A 23132-nucleotide genomic window follows, 5' to 3' on the forward strand; every position below is an offset into this window, starting at 1 on the left:
GGTCTACAGAGCCGTTGTCCTCTCCACCTTGTTGTATGGAGCCGAGTCATGGACCACCTACAACAGGCATCTGAGAGCCCTGGAACAATACCATCAAAGATCCTTACGAAAGATTCTGAGGATCAGCTGGGAGGACAAACGTACCAACATCAGCGTTTTGGAGGAAGCCAACATGATTAGCATCACCACCACAATAATGCAGCACCAACTTCGATGGACTGGCCATGTCATCTGCATGTCTCCATAAACAAATCCTGTACTCTCAATTGAAGGAAGGTTGGCAATGTCATCTGCATGTCATCTGCACGTCTCCCTAAACAAATCCTGTACTCTCAATTGAAGGAAGGTTGGCAAGCCACCGGCGGGCCAAAGAAACGCTTTGACACCATCAAGGACAGTCTGAAGAAATTCCACATCAATTTGAGCAACTGGGAGCACATTGCCCTGAACAGGCGCTCCTGGAGGAAATCCGTGCAGGAAGGAGCTGCACGTCACGAAATGGAACTTTGTCGCTGAGAGAGAGAGAAGGGGGCTCGACAACTACCAACCACCGCCAGTCTCCACTACCCACGTTGCACCAAGGTGTGTGGATCATGGATCAGCCTCCACAGACACCTTCAGACCCACAAGTAGATGACCCTATGGAGAGGAGAGGAGAGGACAATCATACTTGTTTCGAGTGAATGCCGATGATGATGATTACTTTTTTTTGTAATTTCTTTCTCATGTTTTGAATAAACTTTACGGAAGTAATTGTCCATACATAATAAGAGACTGCGGGTACATAATTTGATGGAAATATAGCTACTGCAAAATGCTGGTGTTACGCGTGTGCTGGTGGACACCAAAAATATTCACTAATTTTGGCATGCAGCAGCTTTTACAGAATCTTGATATTAAGGTTACTTTCTTCTCATAATTTCATTATCCATTGAGTTCTTCAAACTGGAAATGTTTCAATCTTCTTGGGAAGTTCTTTGGTCTTAATTTACCATTGTGATGTAACGGTGGTTACTCTAAAATAGGGTGGACACCAAGAGTAAATATGGCCATTCAGAGCACTTAATGCCAAAATCATCATGTTTTGCTTATTACTATGAAACATAAATCTCTGCAAAGCAAGAAACTTGAAGATGTTTTGAATTATAATGAAATTAATGCAGACATTGCCTCTTTATGTCATTGTGTCAAAGCATGTCACATTTTTAATGTCCTAAAAATTGATATTTTTGAGATATAATCTGGTTGAATCAGGGAATTAATTTAATTCCTAACTTGATTTTATCTCTACTATCTCTTGCACATTTGAGTAACAATCCCTGAAAAAATTAACACCATACTACTTGAAACAGTGGAGATATGACATTTTTAATGTTCTGTGCTGAAATCTCTCCAGTATTATAAAAATACACATATTATAAATTAGTTCGCACAGACTATCTCTTAGAATAATTAGTTCAAATCTTTTATCCTGATAAAAATGGGAATTTCATTGTTGACAACAATGAGATGCCATTCTAGTTAAGCCGTTCTATGTGCAGATAAATCCACTCCCGTGGTATGTCTTGGCAGTTGTTATCTCTGTAGCCATCATATCCTGTTTTGTGTTGTGTTTTTGTGTTTCTGGCATACACACGCTGATAGCATTCTCTCTATGTACGTCAATCCAGAGTATACAGTGCATTCAGAAAGTATTCAGACACTTTCACGTTTTCCACATTTTGTTATGTTACAGCCTTATTTTAAAATGGATTAAATTATTTTTTTATGACCATCAATCTACACAAAATACCTCATAATGAAGAAGTGAAAACAGGTGTTAAGAAATTTTTGTAAAGTACCGTATTTCCCAGCAGAGAAGACACTATTTTTTACCCAAAAATAAGGAACGAAAATGTACCTGTGTCTTGGAGGCCGAAGGTTAGATTGTTAGCCAAGAAAGATGGACTTGGCTATCCCTCAGTACAGCGGCTGTAAAAGGGCAGCGCCACTGAGGGGGAAGAGTTCCTTCCACAGCATGTGGGGATTCTGTCCCGGGTCAGTACGGCAAAGTAGCTAACTTTGGATGTTAAGTTACTTTGGATGCCCGTTTGGAGAAATCAAGATTGAACTCTTTGGCCTGAATGTCAAGCGTCACGTCTGGAGGAAACCAGGCACTGCTCATCACCTGGCCAATACCATACCTGTGAAGCATGGTGGTGGCAGCATCATGCTGTGGGGATGCTCCCCAGCGGCAGGAACTGGGAGACTAGTCAGGATCGAGGAAAAGATGAACGGAGCAAAGTAAAGAGAGATCCTTGATGAAAACCTGCTCCAGAGCTTTCTGGACCTCAGACTGGGGCAAAGATTCACCTTCCAACAAGACAATGAGTGGCTTTGTGACAAGTCTGTGAATGTCCTTGAGTGGTCCAGCCAGAGCCCGGATTTGAACCCGAGCGAACATCTCTGGAGGGACCTGCAAATAGCTGTGCATCTACGCTTCCCATCCAACCTGACAGAGCTTGAGAGGATCTGCAGAGAAGAATGGGAGAAATTACCCAAATACAGGTGTGCCAAGCATGTAGCGTCATACCCAAGAGGACTTGAGGCTGTAATCGCTGCCAAAGGTGCCTCAACTGAGTAAACTGAGTAAAGGGTCTGAATACTTGTGTAAATGTGATATTTCAGTTATTTCTTTTTTAATTACTTTACAAAAATTTCTTAACAAATGTATTCGCTTTTTTATTATGGGGTATTGTGTGTAGATTGATGATTAATAAAAAAGAATTTAATCCATTTTAGAATAAGGCTGTAACGTAACAAAATGTGGAAAAAGTGAAAGGGTCTGAATACTTTCTGAATGCACTGTAGATAATCTAATGCTCACTTTGCATTTCGAAAATGCATGTTCCCATCAAGGACCTTGTAATGTCATTCTCCTTGCATCCATTTTCTTTGATTCCAGATCCAACCAGTAGAACACTATCTTCCAGCGAAAGCCTATCTATGATGACCATTATTGCACAATGTTTGTTTCACCTTTTCAGATGATTATTGAATCACTTGCTGAGGAAACACTTGCAATTCCTCATCTTTGTTGATGTGTTTCTGATCTTGCTCATCTCCTGTGGGAACAGGCAAGGTGCCACTTCCTTTATTTGTTTCTGAGTGCAATCTGAACCTTCATCAGTGACCGTTCATGCTCTATTCAAATTTTCTTGCTCCAGAGATTATTGAACATCTCTCCTATAAACTATCCTTTATAGTTATAGGCTTGGAATTTCTTACAGCAATACATGACTGCTGATCATGGATTTTCTGTGTTGGCATATTGTCTTGTGAGCGGTCATAGGCTAGTGAATCCAGAGCGTTGTAGGTTGTCTTGGTGCCCACCACTCATGGCTTCATGAAATTGCGACCTATTGTGGTATTCAACTTCTTTCATAGTGGCTCTCTCAATTTAACAGTACATTTTCTGAACTACAAGCATTGAGAGCATTTTTATGTTTCAGATTAGCCCGAGAGCTTCTTGGTTCCTTCTTGAAATTTATGTGCATTTGTATTAGTTGCAATGTTTTTTGGGGTTTGTTTAACTCCATTTGTTGTGTGTACCATTTTGAGGAACTGATATTCTCTCTCCTTTATGATGCATTTTTGGCATTTGGCTTGAGTCAGTAATTCTGATTCTTTCTATTGCCTATGGCAAAAATCATCTATTTCAAGGCAACTTCCATTATAGCAGTTATTAAGACCTACCACCATACACAAAGTGCTGGAGAACTCAGTAGGTCAGGCAGCATCTGTGAAGGGAATGGACAGGCAATGTTTCAGATGGACCACAGATAGCCCCACAGCAAATGTTATTGGACCTATCTCAATCTCAGAATGACTCAGAGTACTTGTGACCAATGGAGTATTTTTCAAATGTAATCATTGTAGTGATCTCAAAAACATGGCAACCATCATGCCTACATCGAGCTCCCACAAAGAACAAATAAAAACATTGTTGTGATGTTTTAGTATATTAAAAGCATTATAAATATAACAATGTTTCTTGAAGATAACTACGGATGTTGTGAAAAATTCCTCTGCTATTTTCTAAACTCCTAGGATCTCAAATGGAGTGTGAACTTAGTTCATTTTAATTAAACATACTAAATTTTGCTTCAGGCCACTGAAGCCAACCTCAACCTAGTTGGATTCACTTCTTGGCAAAACAGCTTAGGAATGTCACCAAGATCTTTCTGAAGGTGTAGATGAGATTTAGCAGAATGTTATCAATGAAGAGAAATTTCAGGTGGAGAGAGAAGGGAAGCCAAGCTTTGAGTAGTTAAAACAAAAAATAAATTGATTGTTTAACCGATGAAGCATTCTGGTAGAATTACGGCTCAGAATATGACCATTCAGCAAAGTAATTTGTTCTTCATGTATCTTCTCTTTCTGCCTAACTCAATCAGCATAACATTTTATTCCCTTCTTCTTTTCATACTTTCTCCTTAAATACTTGCAGCCTAATTGTCTCCTCTGTTCCCATTCTCATCAGTCTCTGGACAAAGTAGTTATTTCTGAAGTTGAAATTTGATTTACCTCCATCTTGTTTTGTTCACTGTATCCAATTAAAAAACCTTCTGTAACTCAAAAAGCCTCAATTTAAGGCAAGACCGTGTTCAGGACCACTTCGTCCAGCCTGAAAGAGGCTACCTCAGTCATCCGCAATTTTGTCAAGAAATGCTTTGAGTGCATACTGACACCTTTTTGTGTACAAATATTGAATACACCATATCGAGGCAATATCCTCTACTTCCTTAGAAGGCTTAGGAAGTTCAGCATGTCTCCAACAACTCTCACCAACTTCTACAGATGCGCTGTAGAAAGCATTTTATTGGGATGCAGCACAGCAGGGTTTGGGAACAGCTCCATCCAAGACCGCAAGAAATTGCAGAGAATTGTGGACGCAGCCCAGACCATTGCACAAACCAACCTCCCATCCATTGATTCCATTTAAACTTGGCAAAGCCACCAGCATAATCAAGAACAAGTATCACCCCTGTCACTCCTTCTTCATCCCTCTCCCATTAGACAAGAGGCACTGAAGTGTGAAAACGCACACCTGCAGGCTTTAAAAAGTAATAATTTTTGCATCCCTCAATGCTTCTACTTCCTTTCTAAGATGTGTTCATGCAGATTATTCAGTATAAATTGGTTCAATACTGCAATGTTCAGTATAAATTAAGTAGAAAGTTATTTTAAGTTCTTATGTTTTTTGAATGATATTGTTGAATGATTCTAGTATTTTGTATTTGCCATTTATACCTCATGATCTCTTTGTTTCTCCAACTCTCTTCGATTCATATCTTCCAAATAATATATGAAATCATTTCCTTATCAGTGTAATACTTTATATCTACTTGAGTTGAAATTAATTTCCCAATTATACATCCATTCACATTAATTAAAGTAATTTGTTGCAATCTTCTGCAGTGTTGATTTCCCTGAGGGACAACACTTACCATCAACTCTGAAACACCACCTGCACTCTGCTTCCTATCTTAAACCAGCTAACGATCCTCTCAGTTACTTAACCCCTAATTCTGCCTGTTCTTTCCCTCTTGGTAAGCCCATTATATGTTTTTTAGTAGATTAGACAAATTACATATTTGTTACTTCTTCATTACCTGCACTTGAATTAAGGTGAGATGAACCAGTTGCGTCATACTTGCCAAGAAATGCAATGGTCAAGTTGAGGATTTTAAGTGCAGTAAGTTGTTGTGATCTGCTTGCTTGGAAAGAATGGATGAAGAAATTCAAAGGGAATTTGGATATAACCTTAAAAAGGAGAAACATTGCTTAGCTAATGGTAAATTAATCGGAAACGTCGGAGCATTTGGGTAATTCATTTATCGGGCCGACAATGGCAATGAATAGTCTCCCTCTTTACTTATGATTGCATGAAAGTATTTGCTAGATGTAAGAGTTCAAATGTGTCCCTACACCTGTTTTATTCAGGGTTTGAATCTTACATATTCGGATGCATGAATGAGAGGGAGTGGAAATCTTCAAGTGACAATTAGTAAAAGCTGTATAGATAGAACTTAAATGTTCAGGACACAGCTAAACCTTAAACTGAAGAAAGTGATTGATGACCATGTGGTTACGTTATCTTGGTCGGAAAAAAAATAGAAAGAAGTTTTTGATTTTTTTGAAAAAAACAAAAGAGGGAAGTTCACCTGTAAGATACTGGGCCCTAATTTCACAGACATTCTGCTAGATTCAAGACTAGCACTTCATGATTTATTTCATGCTAAAATAATGTGCATGTGGTTGAAAACAGTGATATCCAGATTTGTCCATGAAGTTACTCTTATTTATTTATTCATTTTTCTGTACATGAATGTTGCCGAATAAGTCACCATTTATTGCCCATCACTAATTCCCATTGAGATCGCAGTAGTGAGCCCTCATTTTGAACTGCTGCAATGTGAAGACGCTCCAACATTAATGTTGGATAGGGTGTTTGAATTATTCTGAATACTGACTTTAAAAAAAGATGGTGTTCATTACTATTGATGGATCTCATTGTTTATTTATTGTCCTCTTCATTCACAACCCTGATTAGTTCTCTTTATCTGCCTGTAGAACTGCGATCTGGTCCAGCAAAGCACAGTTCATGTGGTACAGTGCACATCTCAACCGACTAGACAAGCAGTGGGTGATTCAAGCTCTAAATATCATGAAAACAAAATGGTCCACTTACGTCAACTAGACCGCAGCGCATCTGTGGTTCCAAGACTTTCTACTGATCTTACTGTTATGCTGGGGAATGAAGTCCAAGGTGGTAATAGACATCCTGAAAATGCAGGTAAAAGCCTTAAAGCGTTTTTATTTTTCAGTAATACATTGAATACACTCAATCGATCCTATAGATTAAAAGATTCTTCTTTTTCATATGTTTTATTTGTAGTGAAAGCAAAGTGAAATTAAATATTTTAACTTGAACAACATTAACTTCAAGAGGGTACAAGAGAATCATCACCAGTGTTCTGATAAATAGCCTATAACTGGCATTGAAAACAAATTATCTAGTCATTTAATTCACAATTGCACTTGTGATCTTGCTATGTGTGATTTGGCTGCCACATTTCCACAATTACAATTTAACTGTGATCACACTTCAAACGTTGGCTGTAGCACGTTGAGAGTTTCTGAGGCTGCAAATTATATTATGGAAACGCAGCACTGTCTTTCTCTAATACAACTAGCAGCAGAAGTAAAAAGAGGCATTTTTAAGGAATTGCTACGGATTTTCTATATGCCATTGAGATTTAAAAAGGTAACTGATTTAAACCTGGAAGATTCATTTGGGATATAAATGCATTTCTGTTCTCTGCCAACCATGCAAAGTAAAACTTTTTGTTGATTTTAAAATGGGTACAGAATCCCGAAGGTTTTCAATTTAAACATTAGATCTGTTTTACTATGTAATTTGTGCACACTGTTAAAGATGACTGAATACAATACATTGCAATTTTTACCTCCCAGCAGTCAGCTTCTGTCCTGCAGATTGTTCTGAAATTGGAGTGGAAATCTGCAATGCCTTCAACGATTGTCTTAACAGGTGCAGGCTTGATCTAGTTATCTAAACTAATCTTCTTTACATGTCCAAACTTATCATCGCTAACTCTTATTTAAGTAGTATAACCTTGTTCACTCTATTTACAATAGATTTCAACTGAAGTACTGTAGTTCCAATTCCCAAAGGAGACCCATTGGCTGTCTGAGTATCACAACAGTGTGAGAATAACCTTCAAATTACAAGGAACATTACCATTCATTTCCAGGTTTAACGACAACTTAACAGGAAGAGTGTTTGCATGAATATATTCAATTAACGTCCAAATGTATTTTATCCTTAAAACCAGAACCATAGAATTACAGTATGTCCCAACAAACAGCTACAAACCTGAATGTCCGTCACCTAACTGCTTCTGAAAATCACAGCGATAGCGGGGGATGTAAATTTTGGAGATGTGATCCAGTGATCATGGTTCACAAAGTCAAGGGGAAAGTCAGCTGACCATGCGTCAGGAAGAGATTACAACAGCTTGCTTGAGGAGACAGGGTGGGAAGAGGTATATCTTGTCTATATAGAACCCACTGGATCTGTGAGTGCGTACCTCCATTCAGGTGCAAGGCTTACTAAATTCTGAGAAACATAGCATTGTTAAATGACTCCTGCAGTATGAAAGACAGCACCTGGTTTAAATATCTGACGGAGCCTCGCGGTATGGCAATGAAGTCTCGTGGGTCGACCCGATGTCGCTGCAGGGGAACCACGATGAAGGGGGGTGGGAGAAGAACAATGGAGGACTCGGCCTTGGTGGACTGCCTTGAGGGAGGGGGAAGAACAATGGAGGACCCGGAGTAGGGGGACCACCGTGAGGGAAGGGGAGGGGTGAGAGGGAGGTGGGGGGCAACAAGGGGGTACCTGGCGTGGATACTTTGTAACTTTGTCAGCGCCGTATATGTGGCGACTATTTGCATACCTCGGGTATGCAAACACCATATTTCACTTGTGACAATAAAGTATTCCATATTCCATTCCAAATATTGGCGTAGACCTTGCCAGCCCAGCTTCCTTGCCTAGAATAGTCTTGCATCACACCATCATGTTTGCTCTTAGCTCATCCAGGTGCAGAGTTTCTATCTCTGAGCTTCTTTATCTGGAGTCAGGACACACTCTGACCAGCAGCCAGACCTTGACTGGATAGTGAGGATATTCCAATCCCAAAACATCCCTGAGAACATTTAAAAGCTGGAGAAGCTTTGCCAGCTATATATTTTTTTTAAACTGGGGTGGTTTTTAATAGTTTCAGACATTTAAAGTTATTGAACATTTAAATAAAAGTTTTAAATAAATATTGAACTATTAAATAAAATTGAAGTAAGGAAATAAAATGTAATAAGAATAATGGAACCTAAAACAATTTAAATTAAAAACATTACAACAACGTTTTTTTTTAATGTGACTTATCCTCCCGATTTGCAGGGAGATCCAATCAACAGTAGTCAGTAGAATAGTAAGATTAAACGAGAACTTACCAGTTTGAAGTTTGATCTTGATTTTATGAGGAGTCACGATGAGCGATTACATGCGTGTGTGTCAATCTTCAAAGCAGCGGTGTTAAATTACAGATAAAAAGAAGACCTGAGAATAGTAAGATTGTGAACAAACTAGAACTCCCATATGACCTTGATAGTATGAGGGTGGGAGCGGTGGGCACGTAATCGCTCATCGTAACTCCTCATAAAATCAAGATCAAACTTCAAACTGGTAAGTTCTCGTTTAATCTTACTATTTTACTTCGTAGTCACATGAGTGAGTACGTGAAGATTTCAAAGCTCTGTGATTTTACGCCGGTTACGCCAATCTTCAAAGCTGGTCCACATCAACTCTGTCTATCCCTCTCATCATTTTAAAGACCTCTATCAAGTCCCCCCTTAACCTTCTGTGCTCCAGAGAATAAAGACCTAAGACCTACATCCTTCCTGTAATGGGATGACCATATGTTCTTGTGACATCAGTGTCTGCCACCAAGTGGGGAAATAAAAGTTTTGTCTTTGGCTGTCAAGGTGATTATAGTCATTTTTAAGGCATTCAATCCCTTTCAGGCTATATTTAGAGATGTAAGCAGCACCTCGCAGTTTGCAGATGTCACTGACATTCGGTGCTTTAAGAGACCAACAGGAGGAGTGAACGTGAAGCTTTATAAGGATTGTAAATGTATCACTGCTGATATGGTCTTGTAAACCAATTAGTTCAAGGGCAATTAGGGTAAACAATAATTTGCAGCTTTTCTGAGATGTCCAGATACACAAATGAATATAAGAACTCTGCACGGTAGTGTTGACTGCAGGCACATTCACTGCATGCCCTTCATGTGAACTTGGTTGTTTTCATGAAGTGAACAGCATTCCACTCCCCATGTGTGCAGTTTATGTATGACCACTGGCACACATCATGCAAGATTAATTCCAGTTCACTTGAGAGTGATCATGATTTTTCATCCTGGGGCAGTCCTTTGTTTCAGCCTGTATTTAAGGCATCAATGCAAATCCGATATCAGCTACCGGACAACAAATTCAATTACTCATGATCAGGTCAACACTCTTGTCCAGAACTTGCTCACATGTGTGCAGCAGGTCTCTATCAAATCCATAGAGGAAGAATCTTCTCAGGTAAGTTTCCACAGCCTTCCTGGCAGTGGATCTTAGCAGTTTGTGATTTTGGGTGGGTATCAACATTTATGGTTCTGTGCCATGTAACCTTTTGGAACAGCACATTTGGAACAACTTTTAAATCTACCTATCTGGTGGCAAGCGAAGTAGCAGTGAGACAAGGAACAGAAAGAGTAAGAGAAAAAATGAGGGGAGAAGAAAGAGGTCCAACAGAAATTGGAAAAAATGGATATTCAACTAAGAGATTGGATAGGCTGGGTTTGTTTTCTTTACATTGAAGGAGACTGAGAGGGTGACCTGATCAAACTTTGTAAAATTATGAGAGGCATAGATCAGGTAGAAAGTCAAAATATTTTCTTATGGTAGGGGGTATCAAAAATAAGAGTGCATAGGTTTACGGTGAGAGGAAGCGTTTTAAGGGGACCCAAGGAGAAACACAGAGTGGCTGATATCTGGAACTTGCTGCCAGAGAGGTGATGAAGTCAGATACAGTCACTACTTTTAAGAAATTTGGACAGACACTTAAATAGGCAAGACTTAAAAGAATACAGAGCTACTGCAGGTAAATATGATTAGTGTAAATTGGCAAAATGGTCATCATGGAAGCTGTGCAACTCTATGTTCTAAGTTTACTGATCATGTCATCCTGAGTTGGATGATCAGCCATGATCATATTGGATGGCGGTGCAGGCTCGAAGGGCCGAATGGCCTACTCCTGCACCTAATTTCTATGTTTCTAAGTGACATCAAACATCTCATTTACACCTCGCAGTTTTACTGATCTTGCCTTTCCTCAATGAGGCGGCACAGTCATGCAGCTAGAGGAGCTGATGGCTCGTATGACAGTGACATGGGTCTCATCCTGACCTCCGTTGAAGTCTGCATCGCCATGTTCTTAGATAAAAAAAAAAAAATGGCGCGGCCCTGTTGTGGCAGCGCCGCGAAAATTGTGTGTTGTAAAAGAATATGTGTGTTATGATTGTGTTTATAATTTGTTTGGTTGTTTTGTTGTTTGTCTTTTGCACAAAAGTCCGCGAGCATTGCCACTTTCATTTCACTGCACATCTCGTATGTGTATGTGACAAATAAACTTGACTTGACTTGACTTGACTCTTTCTCTGCATCCATGTCCTTGGAGCAATACCCCTGCCACTTTTCTTTGCCACGACTAACCATTGTCTCTTCAGCATGTGCCTGAAGGATCCTCTGGCTCTCTGTAGATACAGGTGGTCTATTCTCTGTTGCCAGACGTGTGCATTGCCAGAAAATCTTGGAATTTGGTCTCTTATATGTTCAGCTGTTCCTCAGAGTATTACAGCATATTACTTCTTTAAAGATGTGATGGCTACTGCTCACTGATGATTTCCGCTTGTGATTATAAATTCCCAGCCGATGTATGTAGCCATTGAATAGCACAGGTGAATACACAAATATGTAAAATGACAGAGAGGACCGACAGGTACATCTGTCCAATCAGACAACAAACTCCTTATCAACAGCAGGGATGTGTCTAAATTGGTCGAGCTGTCACGCAGAATGATTCAGATGTCCTTGCCAGTGATGTCCACATTTTAAATGTAAATAAAAGAAAACTTGGATGATGGACATCATTCAGGGTGGAAAAGTCATCCAGTCTAGCCGATGTGTACCCTGGGTCATTAAAAGCAAGAACAGAAATGGCAGAAGTTCTGCTCAGAGCATCTGAATCTTCCACAGACATGGTACTGGAGTAGGTGATGGTTATGAATGTTACCGCCTTCCTGAGAGTGATCCCATGGAAAGTGACTGGCTCAGATGGAGTCATCGACTTCAGGAAGCAGGGTGGAATACATGTTTCTGTCTGTATCAGGAAGAAAAAATATCCAATCAGATGCCACATTTCTGAATGCACTGCCAGCAAATATGGTGAGAGGGAAATAAATAAATATTTGAAGTGTAAATATTTCCAGTCCTATGGAAAAAACAACAAAGGTTTGGCACTGGTTTAAAGAAATAGCATAGGCATAATGGATTGAGCAGCATCCTTTGGTGCTGTACCATCTCCTGACTCCATAATTCTGGTCCTGTGTATTCTGAACCAAATAAGTTAATTATTTTTATGCAAATTGCATTCATGACGTTACCTCATGACATTTTCTTTCCATAGCCATAAAAAAAAACTTATTAACTATACCATTCTCATAAGATTTCTGCTTTTCTTCTTTGCCTTCATATGTCGGAGTAACCTTCATTATATTTTTCCTGTATTGCACTCAGTCTAAAATATTCCTGGGAAACGACCTCTTGACTTCATGTAAGATCAAGTGATTTTTGTAAAACATTAGCATAATGGAACATTTTCTAAAGTGTGATGATTTACATGCGGTTTAGGGGATATAAAATACAAATGGGCAAATTTATGGTATTCAAAGACCAAGGGACAAAATCTCCTTTGCTTGATTTTTAAAGTGCTGATGAGAATAATGGCATTTTCACCTTATGGGCCAGCCTTAAGATTCATTCAGAAGGGATGTGCTAGCTAATAGAGCTGCATTTTGGGAATGGTTGTCTACTTTTGTCTTAATTAACTGTCAGTAAAATGTCTAATTACCTGATTGTTACTGTGCTGTTCATGCAAATTGCAGACCACAGCCATTTGATCCCTCCCTTTTGGAGTTCAGCAGTGTGTCCCTGTAGATGGGGCATTCTGGTAGGTCAGGATATGCATCACTTCTTAAGGCAGTGGTTATTTAAATTCCATTAACTTAGATCTGACAGCTTGCATCCTCAGCCTATGCAGACATTTATAGTGGTTACAAATTTAATTCCCTGCAGCACAGTGGAATGTTGACTTTTCATAAAAGAGACTGTCGCAAGAGCAATGAGGGAACTAGAAATGAACTGAGGCGGAGTCATGAAATGCAGTGACATAAAATTATTTCAGCACTTTTGGGAGCAAGAAAGGAACCCTGAGATTCCTTGAGGTGCACACGGTGATGAAAGATATGAAGCTGATAAAATATATAGATGACAAATAATAATTGCCAGGAAATATTCATTGACATTACAAATATATTAAGAGATAAAAGGGTGGTTAGGAAAAGAATAGGTCACCTTAAAGATCAGTATGGCCATCTTTGTTAGAGGCATAAGAGATGAGGGAGATATTAAATGATCTATTTTTATTGAGGAAAAGGTCATGGAAGAAAAGGAATTAATGCATTGGAATTGTTATGCTTTAGTTCATATATAATGGCCAGAGGAGGTAATGGAGGTTTAAAGCACAATGATCCCCTGGGCCTGACTAAATGCATCATCAGATATTCTGGAAAGCTAGGGAGGAAATTGCAGAGACCCTTGCAGAGATATTTGCATCATCTTTAGCCACAGATGAAATTGGAGACTGGAGGGTTGCTAATGTGGCATTATATTAAGAAGGGCAACAAGGACAAGCCAGGGAACTGTAGGTTGGTGAGCTTTACGCCATCGGTGGGAAAGATGGAAGGGATTCTAAGGGACAGGATCAACAAGCATTTAGATAAGCATGGACTGATTAAGGACTGGTGGGCTGACCTCTACCGGGCCAAGGCCAGCGCCAGCTCTCGGCCACCTCCTCCTACTTAAGGGCCTGTCCCACGAGCATGCGACTGCATGCGGCAAGCGTGACCAAACCAGAAGCGGGGGCCGCGTGGCGGTTGAGTAAGTGACATGAAATTCGAGCGAAGTCCGCGGGAAGTTCGCGCGTGACATACGGCGTCGAGGCGGTGCATACGGCGGCGAGGTGGCTGCGGGCCGGCAGGCTGTTGCCCCGCGGAACTTTTGAACACGGTCAGTTTTTCGGAGCCCCGCGCGATGTCGGGGCCAGCTCCGCACAACTCCATACGGCTCCGGAGATCGAAGTGGGACTGGCCCCGCGAGGCCGTATGGCTCAAGCGACCACGTTAGGTCGCGCTTGCCGCATGGAGTTGCTTGCTCGTGGGACAGGCCCTTTAGGTCGCGCTTGCCACATGGAGTTGCATGCTTCTGGGACAGGCCCTTTATCCTTGGACCATGACCCCACAAATGAGCACCAGGCCATAATCTCACAGACCATTTCTGATATTATCACTTCTGCTGTCTGCCACAGCCTCCAACCATATCATTACAGGTTTTACCTTGTAGTAAATGCCTACTTTGTGGTAAATGCCTACTTTTGTAGTAAATGCCTACTATGTTCTGTGTGCTGAAGCAAAGCAAGAATTTCATTATCTGAGACACACGATAATAAACTCACTTGAACTTGAACTTCTCCCTAAAATCCATAAACACAATTGCCCTGGCAGACCCATTATTTCTGCCTGCTCCTGTTCCACTGAAATAATTTCCACGTACTCAACTGCATCTTATCCCCCCTGGTCCACTCTCTCATCTTTACTGTGGACATTCAGTCACTCAACACCTCAATCCACCACCAGGAAGGCCTTAAAGCCCTCCGTTTCTTCCTTGAACGCAGAAGCAGCCAATTTCCCTCTACTAACACTCTGCTCTGTCTAGGGGAGCTGGTCCTCACTCTTAACAACTTCTCCTTTGATTCCTCCAAATCAAAGGCATAGGATGGGCACTTGCATGGGCCCCAGTTATCCCTGCCTCTTTGTTGGGTACATTCAACAATCCCTGTTCCAGGCATACACTGGCCCCATCCCCAAGTTGGTAGTAAAGTGGGCATCGAGGAGGGAAAGCTTCCAACAGGATCTAGATCAGTTGGGAAGGTGGGCCAAGGAATGGCAAATAGAATTTAACTCTGACAAGTGGACCCAATGTTCACAATATCATCCTTAATGCTCTTCCTCCACTTTAAATGATTGTATGCCAGGAATTTCCAGTAATCAGTGATATGTTGCATTTCTTCAACATCTTTGGTTCTTTTTCTGCATTCGCCTTGTAATCTATTCCCATACTACAGCTCAGAAGAAAGGCTTGTTTTGGAAGTGTTATGTTGAACAAATCAGTGTCCTCTCCCATGCCAACATTTACATTATTGACACTCGAGCTGGATCGACTGTCCGCGTTGAAACTGTGAGCTGGATCGACTGACCATACACACACACACACAAACACATCGCAAAGGCGGGGGCCAGGGAAAGCGGGGGAACGCTGTCTGAAAATCACACCCGCGATGAAGAGGAAGGTTAAAGACGGCTGCACAGTGCACGGTAAGTGCTTTAGAGGGGGGGAGGGTGGAGAGAAGGGGAGAGGGAGGGAGAGAGAAGGAGAGGGAAGGAGAGAGAAGGGGGGAGACATTTTGAAGAAATATAATAAAGTTTAGCGGGCATTTTACCTACCAGGTCGGTTTTCCTTGGTCCTGAAAACTCCAATGAGCCAATTATAATGCCCGGTCAGTGAAGGAGATTGCCTACAGCTGCCCTCGACTGCCTGCAACTAAATAGCGACCCCACTCCACTGCACTACGAGTTAAAAAGAACCATGCCGACCAAATTTTACTCGCAGAAATATTTTCAACATGCTGAAAAATTTTCCGCGACACGAGTATTCGGGAACTTCCCTCGAGCATGAAGGAGAGTTCCAGTGACCTCATAGGACCTCCTAGGACCACCGGTCGACCATGCTGCGAGTTTGAATCAATGGCAAACTCTTCTAAACTCGCAGATTAGGCCACTGCAGTGGGACAGCCCCTTGATCCTGCATTTTGTTTGGTGTTGTCTCATGAAGATTGTGATCAATGCGCCGAGGAATCTAAGCAAGACAAACTCTGATGCTAGACTTCCAAATCAGTAGGTAAGTTGAGGACTTCCATGACATTAGCCAGCAAAACGCACCCCATTATGAATGCTTTCATCAACTGCTCCACTGAAAGTAAAATGACATGTATTTAGATCACACTCTGTGTGACTTCAAGCAAAAGCAATGTGTTACATTTTTTGAAATGTAGTTATTGTAATGCAGAAAATGTCACAACTAATTGCTTATTAACAAGTCGGTCAATACTGCTTAAAATATTGGGGAGACCACCCTGTCCTTTTCCAAATATTGTCAATTACCTGACAACTGACAAACATTGTCGATTTTACAGCCTTAATTCACCATCTTACCTGAAAGATGCTACTTCTAACAGGACAGCTACCCCTCAGTGTGTATCAAGGTATCAGCTGAGATATGTAGGTAGACAAAAATTCTGGAGAAACTCAGCAGGTGAGGCAGCATCTATGGAGTGAAGGAAATAGGCAATGTTTCGGGTCGAAACCCTTCTTCAGACTGATGTGAAGGGGGGAGGAAGAATGTGTGTGGGGGGGGGGGGGGAAGAAAGGACTGATGTGGGGTGGGGGGGGGGGGGGGGGGGGGAAGGAGGAGGTGGAGGCAGAGGGCTGAGGGAGAGCTGAGAAGGGGAGAAGAAAGTATGGACTACCTGAAATTAGAGAAGTCAATGTTCATACCGCTGGGGTGCAAACTGCTGAGATATGTAAGCTGTTTATTCAATGAAAGGATACTGTATTTAGAAACAAATTAGCTGGTAGAACTCCTATGAAGGCCATATTTTCATTACATGACCTTTTATCTTTCAGGTTCAAGACGTTACCACAGTTTTTATGTCTATTGCAAGACTGTGTGCAAGGCTGTGCAGCCTGGAAAACTCAGAGTCCGTTGCAGTACTTGTCAGCATGGAACGTTGACTTTAACCATGGTGAGCTAGAATACTTTGTTAGCATAATTGGTGATTCAAGTTGTTATGTTTGATGCTGTCGTGTCACATGCTATGAGAATTCTTGAAGGTTTATTTCACTCTTTTAAAAACAAATTGGCTCAAAATGTTTTGTCAATGATCAGTGTTGCCCATTGACATTTTCTTTTGGATTTATCGTATCCTGTTCTTTTAGTGGTAACATGGAGGAGAAGTTACCACATTGAATGGAATCAAAAGTCGATCGAGCGACACAATGGCTGAATAAGTGAGGACTGGGGCTAAACCACATTCCTCAGCTTGGCCTGCTGTCAAAGCACAATATTTTTTGAGAGAAAGTATTAAAACAGGTAAACTACATTTTATAAGAAACAAAAAACAAGATAATACACACATTAAAAAAAATTATAACTCAAATTTCAGCGCAAGCCTTTTGAAAATAAAGTGTTTAAAATGGTGGCTGGGTTGATTATCAAGCAAGCTTGCATGTGTTGATGCACTGTTTTAAAAATAGTTTTAACATCTCATCATTGTGTGATCCTCGGACTAATGACTCATTGAGGAAATGGCTCACTTCACGAGGGTCTTAGTTTACAATGCATCCTGTGACCCAATCTGCTTGTGATGCGCTGGCCTCACAATACAAACGCTGCATTATTTTCTGGCCATAATAAGCACATACTGGCAGCTCTGCCGGTGACTGTTATGGAGGAGAAGTGTCAGCTTGTGGCATAGTGACAAACTAGCTTTATCTAAAATCTCAAATGCCAATCTGTCAAAGTCAATAAAGCGTGAAAGACAAAGACAGAAGTGACACAATGTTATAAAGTACATGGTGCAACACCTAATGGTTTTGTGCCTTATGAGTGTAGCTATCTTGTTTTGTGTGCTTAAGGGGGTTGGTTAATTTCCTTCTGGTTTTCAACTTTCATTTGTTTCTTGGGGATGCATTATAAGTGTGAATGTAGTTGAGATATTTAAAGTGGCTGCAATCTATAATTGAAATAGCAATTCTATCACCTGCAATCTAATATTTTCAGAGTTAAATTTAGGTCTCAAAATTAATTTCAAGCGTAGTAGGCATCCCTTGCAGCTCATAAAGACTACCGTTTGAATTTGTTCAGATTAAAAAAGACCAAGTCTGCATATTGCAAAAGCTGCTGCAGATTCCTTCTTAACTGCCAAATGACAATCAAACCAAGGTATCCAGGGACAGTGACTGGCAGGGAAGATATTTGTCACCCTTACAGATCCGAAAAGAAGTAACTCGATGTATTAAGTAAACAAATTAATTTTTTTACAAGCGTCCTTCGGAGTTCTGCAGATGTATCAAACTACTTCAGACAAAGTACCATTCCTCTAAACCAGCACAGCTTGAAATGGTACTACAATTTAAAAACTTGTCAAAATCATTCCCAAGGCATTATGCCTCGTTAAAAGCAGTTGTTTTCAGCAATTTAGTGCACCTGCAGATCTAGTTCCTGGAAGGTTACGATTCAGGCTCCATCTGTTTGCCCAAGTGGGCACTTGAAGGATTTTACTACATTGAATTCCTTGGTCAGCACCATAAAACAAAAATCTATCACATCTTTTTTCTTACAAAAACTTGCAGGTTTCAGTTTGAAGAATGCCAAAAGATTTGCAATTATTTACCTGGTAAATGGTAAAATAAACATTCCTTTATTGAGGCAGATACAAACATAATGACTGCTGCGAGAATTGGCAGAATTTGGCTTTGACGAGATTCCATGTGACGTATTTGAAAAGGTGGCATGTTTTATATTCCACAAATGCCCATTCTAAGGGTTAGTATTTAAAGTGACATTGTTTTCCTGACTGACATTACTGCTACCCGACTATGTTCTCCAGGGATGCTGTCTGACCTGCTGAGTTACTCCAGCACTTTGTCTTATTCAGAAATCCTGATGGTTTGGCACTGGCTCACCAGGTGATATTTGCACTCTCCATTCCCCTCCCCTCACATCCACTTTCCAGGATCTCAGTTCCCCCAGATCCTGACTAGAAACATAGAAACATAGAAATTAGGTGCAGGAGTAGGCCATTCGGCCCTTCGAGCCTGCACCGCCATTTAATATGATCATGGCTGATCATCCAACTCAGTATCCCGTACCTGCCTTCTCTCCATACCCTCTGATCCCCCCGGCCACAAGGGCCACATCTAACTCCCTCTTAAATATAGCCAATGAACTGTGTGGCCTCAACTACCCTCTGTGGCAGAGAGTTCCAGAGATTCACCACTCTCTGTGTGAAAAAAGTTCTCCTCATCTCGTTTTAAAGGATTTCCCCCTTATCCTTAATTGTGTGACCCCTTGTCCTGGACTTCCCCAACATCGGGAACAATCTTCTGCATCTGCATCTAGCCTGTCCAACCCCTTAAGAAATTTTTTGTAAGTTTCTATAAGATCCCCTCTCAATCTCCTAAAACTTAGAGAGTATAAACCAAGTCTATCCAGTCTTTCTTCATAAGACAGTCCTGACATCCCAGGAATCAGTCTGGTGAACCTTCTCTGCACTCCCTCTATGGCAATAATGTCCTTCCTCAGATTTGGAGACCAAAACTGCACGCAATACTCCAGGTGTGGTCTCAACAAGACCCTATACAACTGCAGTAGAACCTCCCTGCTCCTATACTCAAATCCTCTTGCTATGAAAGCCAACATACCATTCGCTTTCTTTACTGCCTGCTGCACCTGCATGCCTACCTTCAATGACTGGTGTACCATGACACCCAGGTCGCGCTGCATCTCCCCCTTTCCCAATCGGCCACCGTTTAGATAATAATCTGCTTTCCCGTTTTTGCCACCAAAATGGATAACCTCACATTTATCCACATTAAACTGCATCTGCCAAACATTTGCCCACTCACCCAGCCTATCCAAGTCACCTTGCAGTCTCCTAGCATCCTCCTCACACCTAACACTGCCCCCCAGCTTAGTGTCATCCGCAAACTTGGAGATATTGCCTTCAATTCCCTCATCCAGATCATTAATATATATTGTAAATAGCTGGGGTCCCAGTACTGAGCCTTGCGGTACCCCACTAGTCACTGCCTGCCATTGTGAAAAGGACCCGTTTACTCCTACTCTTTGCTTCCTGTTTGCCAGCCAGTTTTCTATCCACATCAATACTGAACCCCCAATGCCATGTGCTTTAAGTTTGTATACTAATCTCTTATGTGGGACCTTGTCGAAAGCCTTCTGGAAGTCCAGATACACCACATCCACTGGTTCTATTCACCAGGACCCTGACCATTTTTGCCTTCCTTCCCGCACTTGCTTCAAACTCGCCTAGTTATGTTGGGTGCCCTCCTTCGAAACCTACTTGATTCTATTTCCCTCACTCCCTTTAAACATATTGGGTTCACAAAATATTACTGTGTAATCTATCTATCTATCTATCTATCTATCTATCTATCTATCTATCTATCTATCTATCTATCTATCTATCTATCTATCTATCTATCTATCTATCTATCTATCTATCTATCTATCTATCCATCTATCCATCTATCCATCTATTAATATATAAAACTCTCGTGGCTGCCGTCCGGCTGCCTTTCTGCCTTTTGATTCGTTGGTGGCTGCTCCTTCCTATCAGCTTCCAACACACTTCAACACAAAGTTGCAAGACAGGAACACTCTGAACTTTTCACTGCTGCAGCAGCCAGGGGAGGTGCAATTGGAATTTTTTTTAAATCCACTGCTGAGGGAGGCAGGGGAGTGCTGGAATCTTACATTTGGGAACGGCTTCAGTTCCGTTGGAGGAGACGGGTGCATGGTGGAATATTGGGTTGGGGGATCACACCATTAGGGGACCCAACAGGTCTGCTTTTGATCTAGTTATTATATAAAACTCTCGTGCCATCCGACCGGCTGCCGTCCAGCTGCCTTTCTGCCTTTTGATTCGTTCCATCGTGTGATGTCACAATGCCCAATGCTCGCAGATGTCCAATCGGAATGGCCGATGCTCGCAGATGTCCAATCGGAATGGATCCATTTACATGTACGGCTGCCGGCTGCATTTCTTCCTTTGATTCCTTGCCACGCCGAATCCAGACGCACAATCGCCGAGATCTTTTCCATTTCGGTAGAGATTTCACTTTTCTTTCTAAGTATCCGCTCCTCATTACATTTCGTCATGTTTAAGTACACGTTTTTAATCAAATCCTTCTCCCCCCCCCCCCCCACCACCCAATATTTCAAAAATAAACTGGCTTCTCACCCATAGAAGCAGCCATTTGGGTAGACATTTCACTTTTCATTCCAACTATCCACTCCTCATTAGATTTCGTTATGTTTATGTCCACATTTTTCATTAAATCCTTCTCCCCCCCCCCCCCCCAACTGACTCATTTTGTCGCCTCCTGCTGGCCAGCGACCATAACGGCTGCTGGCGCCCGCATCTCGCCTCAAAGACGCCATTTAAAACCAGTCGCACTGCTCATTCCTGAGCCGCTTGAGTTGGAGGACCACATCTCCCGTGGGGGCTACGGGTAGGGAATGGCTGCGTTGGGGGAGCAGACCCAACGGGTCTGCCCTTGGTCTAGTATACTTATAAAACTCTGATCATGGATGTGTATGTATTTGTGCGTATGTGTGATGTTCGTGTGCGTTTCACACCTCCTCGAAAACATGACGCGCAAATGGTGAAATAACGCATTTTCTGAAAATTTAATGCATTATTTCTCAAGTTATTTATGAAAATGTTCACAAATCTCTAAAAACTTGGAAAAAAACAACCGCCTGTCGCTTATTCCCTGTGCTTAGCCCTGCTCGCAACATTGTTGCTATCCAAGTACACTGACTTCTGCTAGCTAGCAAGTGCAAATGCATTTTTTTTTAAGTTTAAAAATGAGGGAGGCTGAATAAGGCAAAATGAGCAGCCCCTGCCCAGTTGTCAGCTATGGGTGAGTGCTGGAATATTGCGTTGGGGGCACAGGTTGTGTTGGAGAAAGGGGAACGGGTTGCGTTGGGGGACCAGGCCCCCCGTGGGGGCAATGGGTGAGTGGTGGAATATTGCGTTGGGGAACGGGTTGCGTTGAGGGACCAGGTCTCCCGTGTGACAGGGTCCCAACGGGTCCCACTTGGTCTAGTATATTGTTTTAAATGTTGATTAAGAGTGTATTGCAGTCTGTACTAATAAAATAACTTCTGATAGTCCATAAAGTTTGTTAGTCTGGAACCACTCAGGTCCCGAGGTTAATGGAGTTGTACTGCAATGGCTGTGTGGTTTTCTAACTAGTCTGTTAGATAAAAGTATATTCAATCGGCCATCAAGTGATGTCAGAATCTTTGATAGATCATGAACGTCAGCATAACCAAGTCATGTGATAACTTACTCAATTTTTTTCTTCTCTAAATGTTCAAAATTCTAATATAGGACTGATTCAAAAAATAGTTTGTGTTTCGTTCAGTGAAGAAGCAAGTTATTTTGAACATCTGGCACATGTAGTAAAGTGGATTCAAACCCGTTTTGACACAGCTGGTTAAATTAGTTTGAGAGAGGCTGAATTTTACGTTCAGGAAATGGTATGGAATCTTAACCAAACATCTGACATCTACACAATATTGCACCTGCTGAGTCAGTAACTTGAATGTTTTATCTTTTGCTCACAGATGAGGTCTTGTGATCTGTGTTGAATGTTTTGTTGTGCTACTGACAGTAAAACTTTCAGAGCTCGAGGTCAAACTAATTTGACAGTGTAATCTGGTTTGGAGAACAAATCAAAGCCACTAGATGAAATGCTAATTTGTTTAAGATTCTACAGATAGAATCATGTAGAGTAGTAGAATCATATAGCATGAACACAAACCCATCGGCCCAACTCATCCATGCCAATCAAGATGCCCCATCTGAGCTGCTCCAATTTACCCACTTTCAGCCCATGTCCCTCTAAACCTCTCTTATCCATGTGCTTATCTGTGGCTTTTAAATGCTATTAAAGTATCTACATGAACTACCTCCTCTGGCAGTTTGTTCCATATATCCAACACCCTCTGAGTGAGAAAGTTGCCAACCTTGGTTTATGTTAAATCATACCCCTCTCACCTTCAACATGTCCTCTTGTTTTGATTTCCCCGATCCTGGGTAAAAGACTAAAGGGCCTGTCCCACTTGGGCAACCTAATCCACGAGTCCAGAAGAGTGCCTTCGACCTTCAAGCTCGAGGGCACTCGCCTGGATGGCCTCGAGCTGGATCGACCGGCCGCGTTGAAACCGCGAGCTGGATTGACCGAACCACA

The 23132-nt window shown here is 41.5% G+C and overlaps 1 protein-coding gene across 5 annotated transcripts in view; it reads left to right on the forward strand.

Moving 5' to 3' along the window:
• The window catches only part of prkn (parkin RBR E3 ubiquitin protein ligase), a 702314-nt gene that overhangs the window by 217965 nt on the left and 461217 nt on the right, over window positions 1–23132 (forward strand). For all 5 annotated transcript variants that reach the window (XM_055639426.1, XM_055639424.1, XM_055639422.1 and 2 more), the window contains 2 exons: window positions 6616–6838; window positions 16755–16873. In XM_055639426.1, the coding sequence (XP_055495401.1) occupies window positions 6616–6838; window positions 16755–16873 (342 nt within the window). The remainder of the gene's footprint in view (window positions 1–6615; window positions 6839–16754; window positions 16874–23132) is intronic.

Source organism: Leucoraja erinacea, chromosome 8, assembly GCF_028641065.1.
Source record: "Leucoraja erinacea ecotype New England chromosome 8, Leri_hhj_1, whole genome shotgun sequence".
In the NCBI taxonomy this organism is placed as follows: Eukaryota; Metazoa; Chordata; class Chondrichthyes; order Rajiformes; family Rajidae; genus Leucoraja; species Leucoraja erinaceus.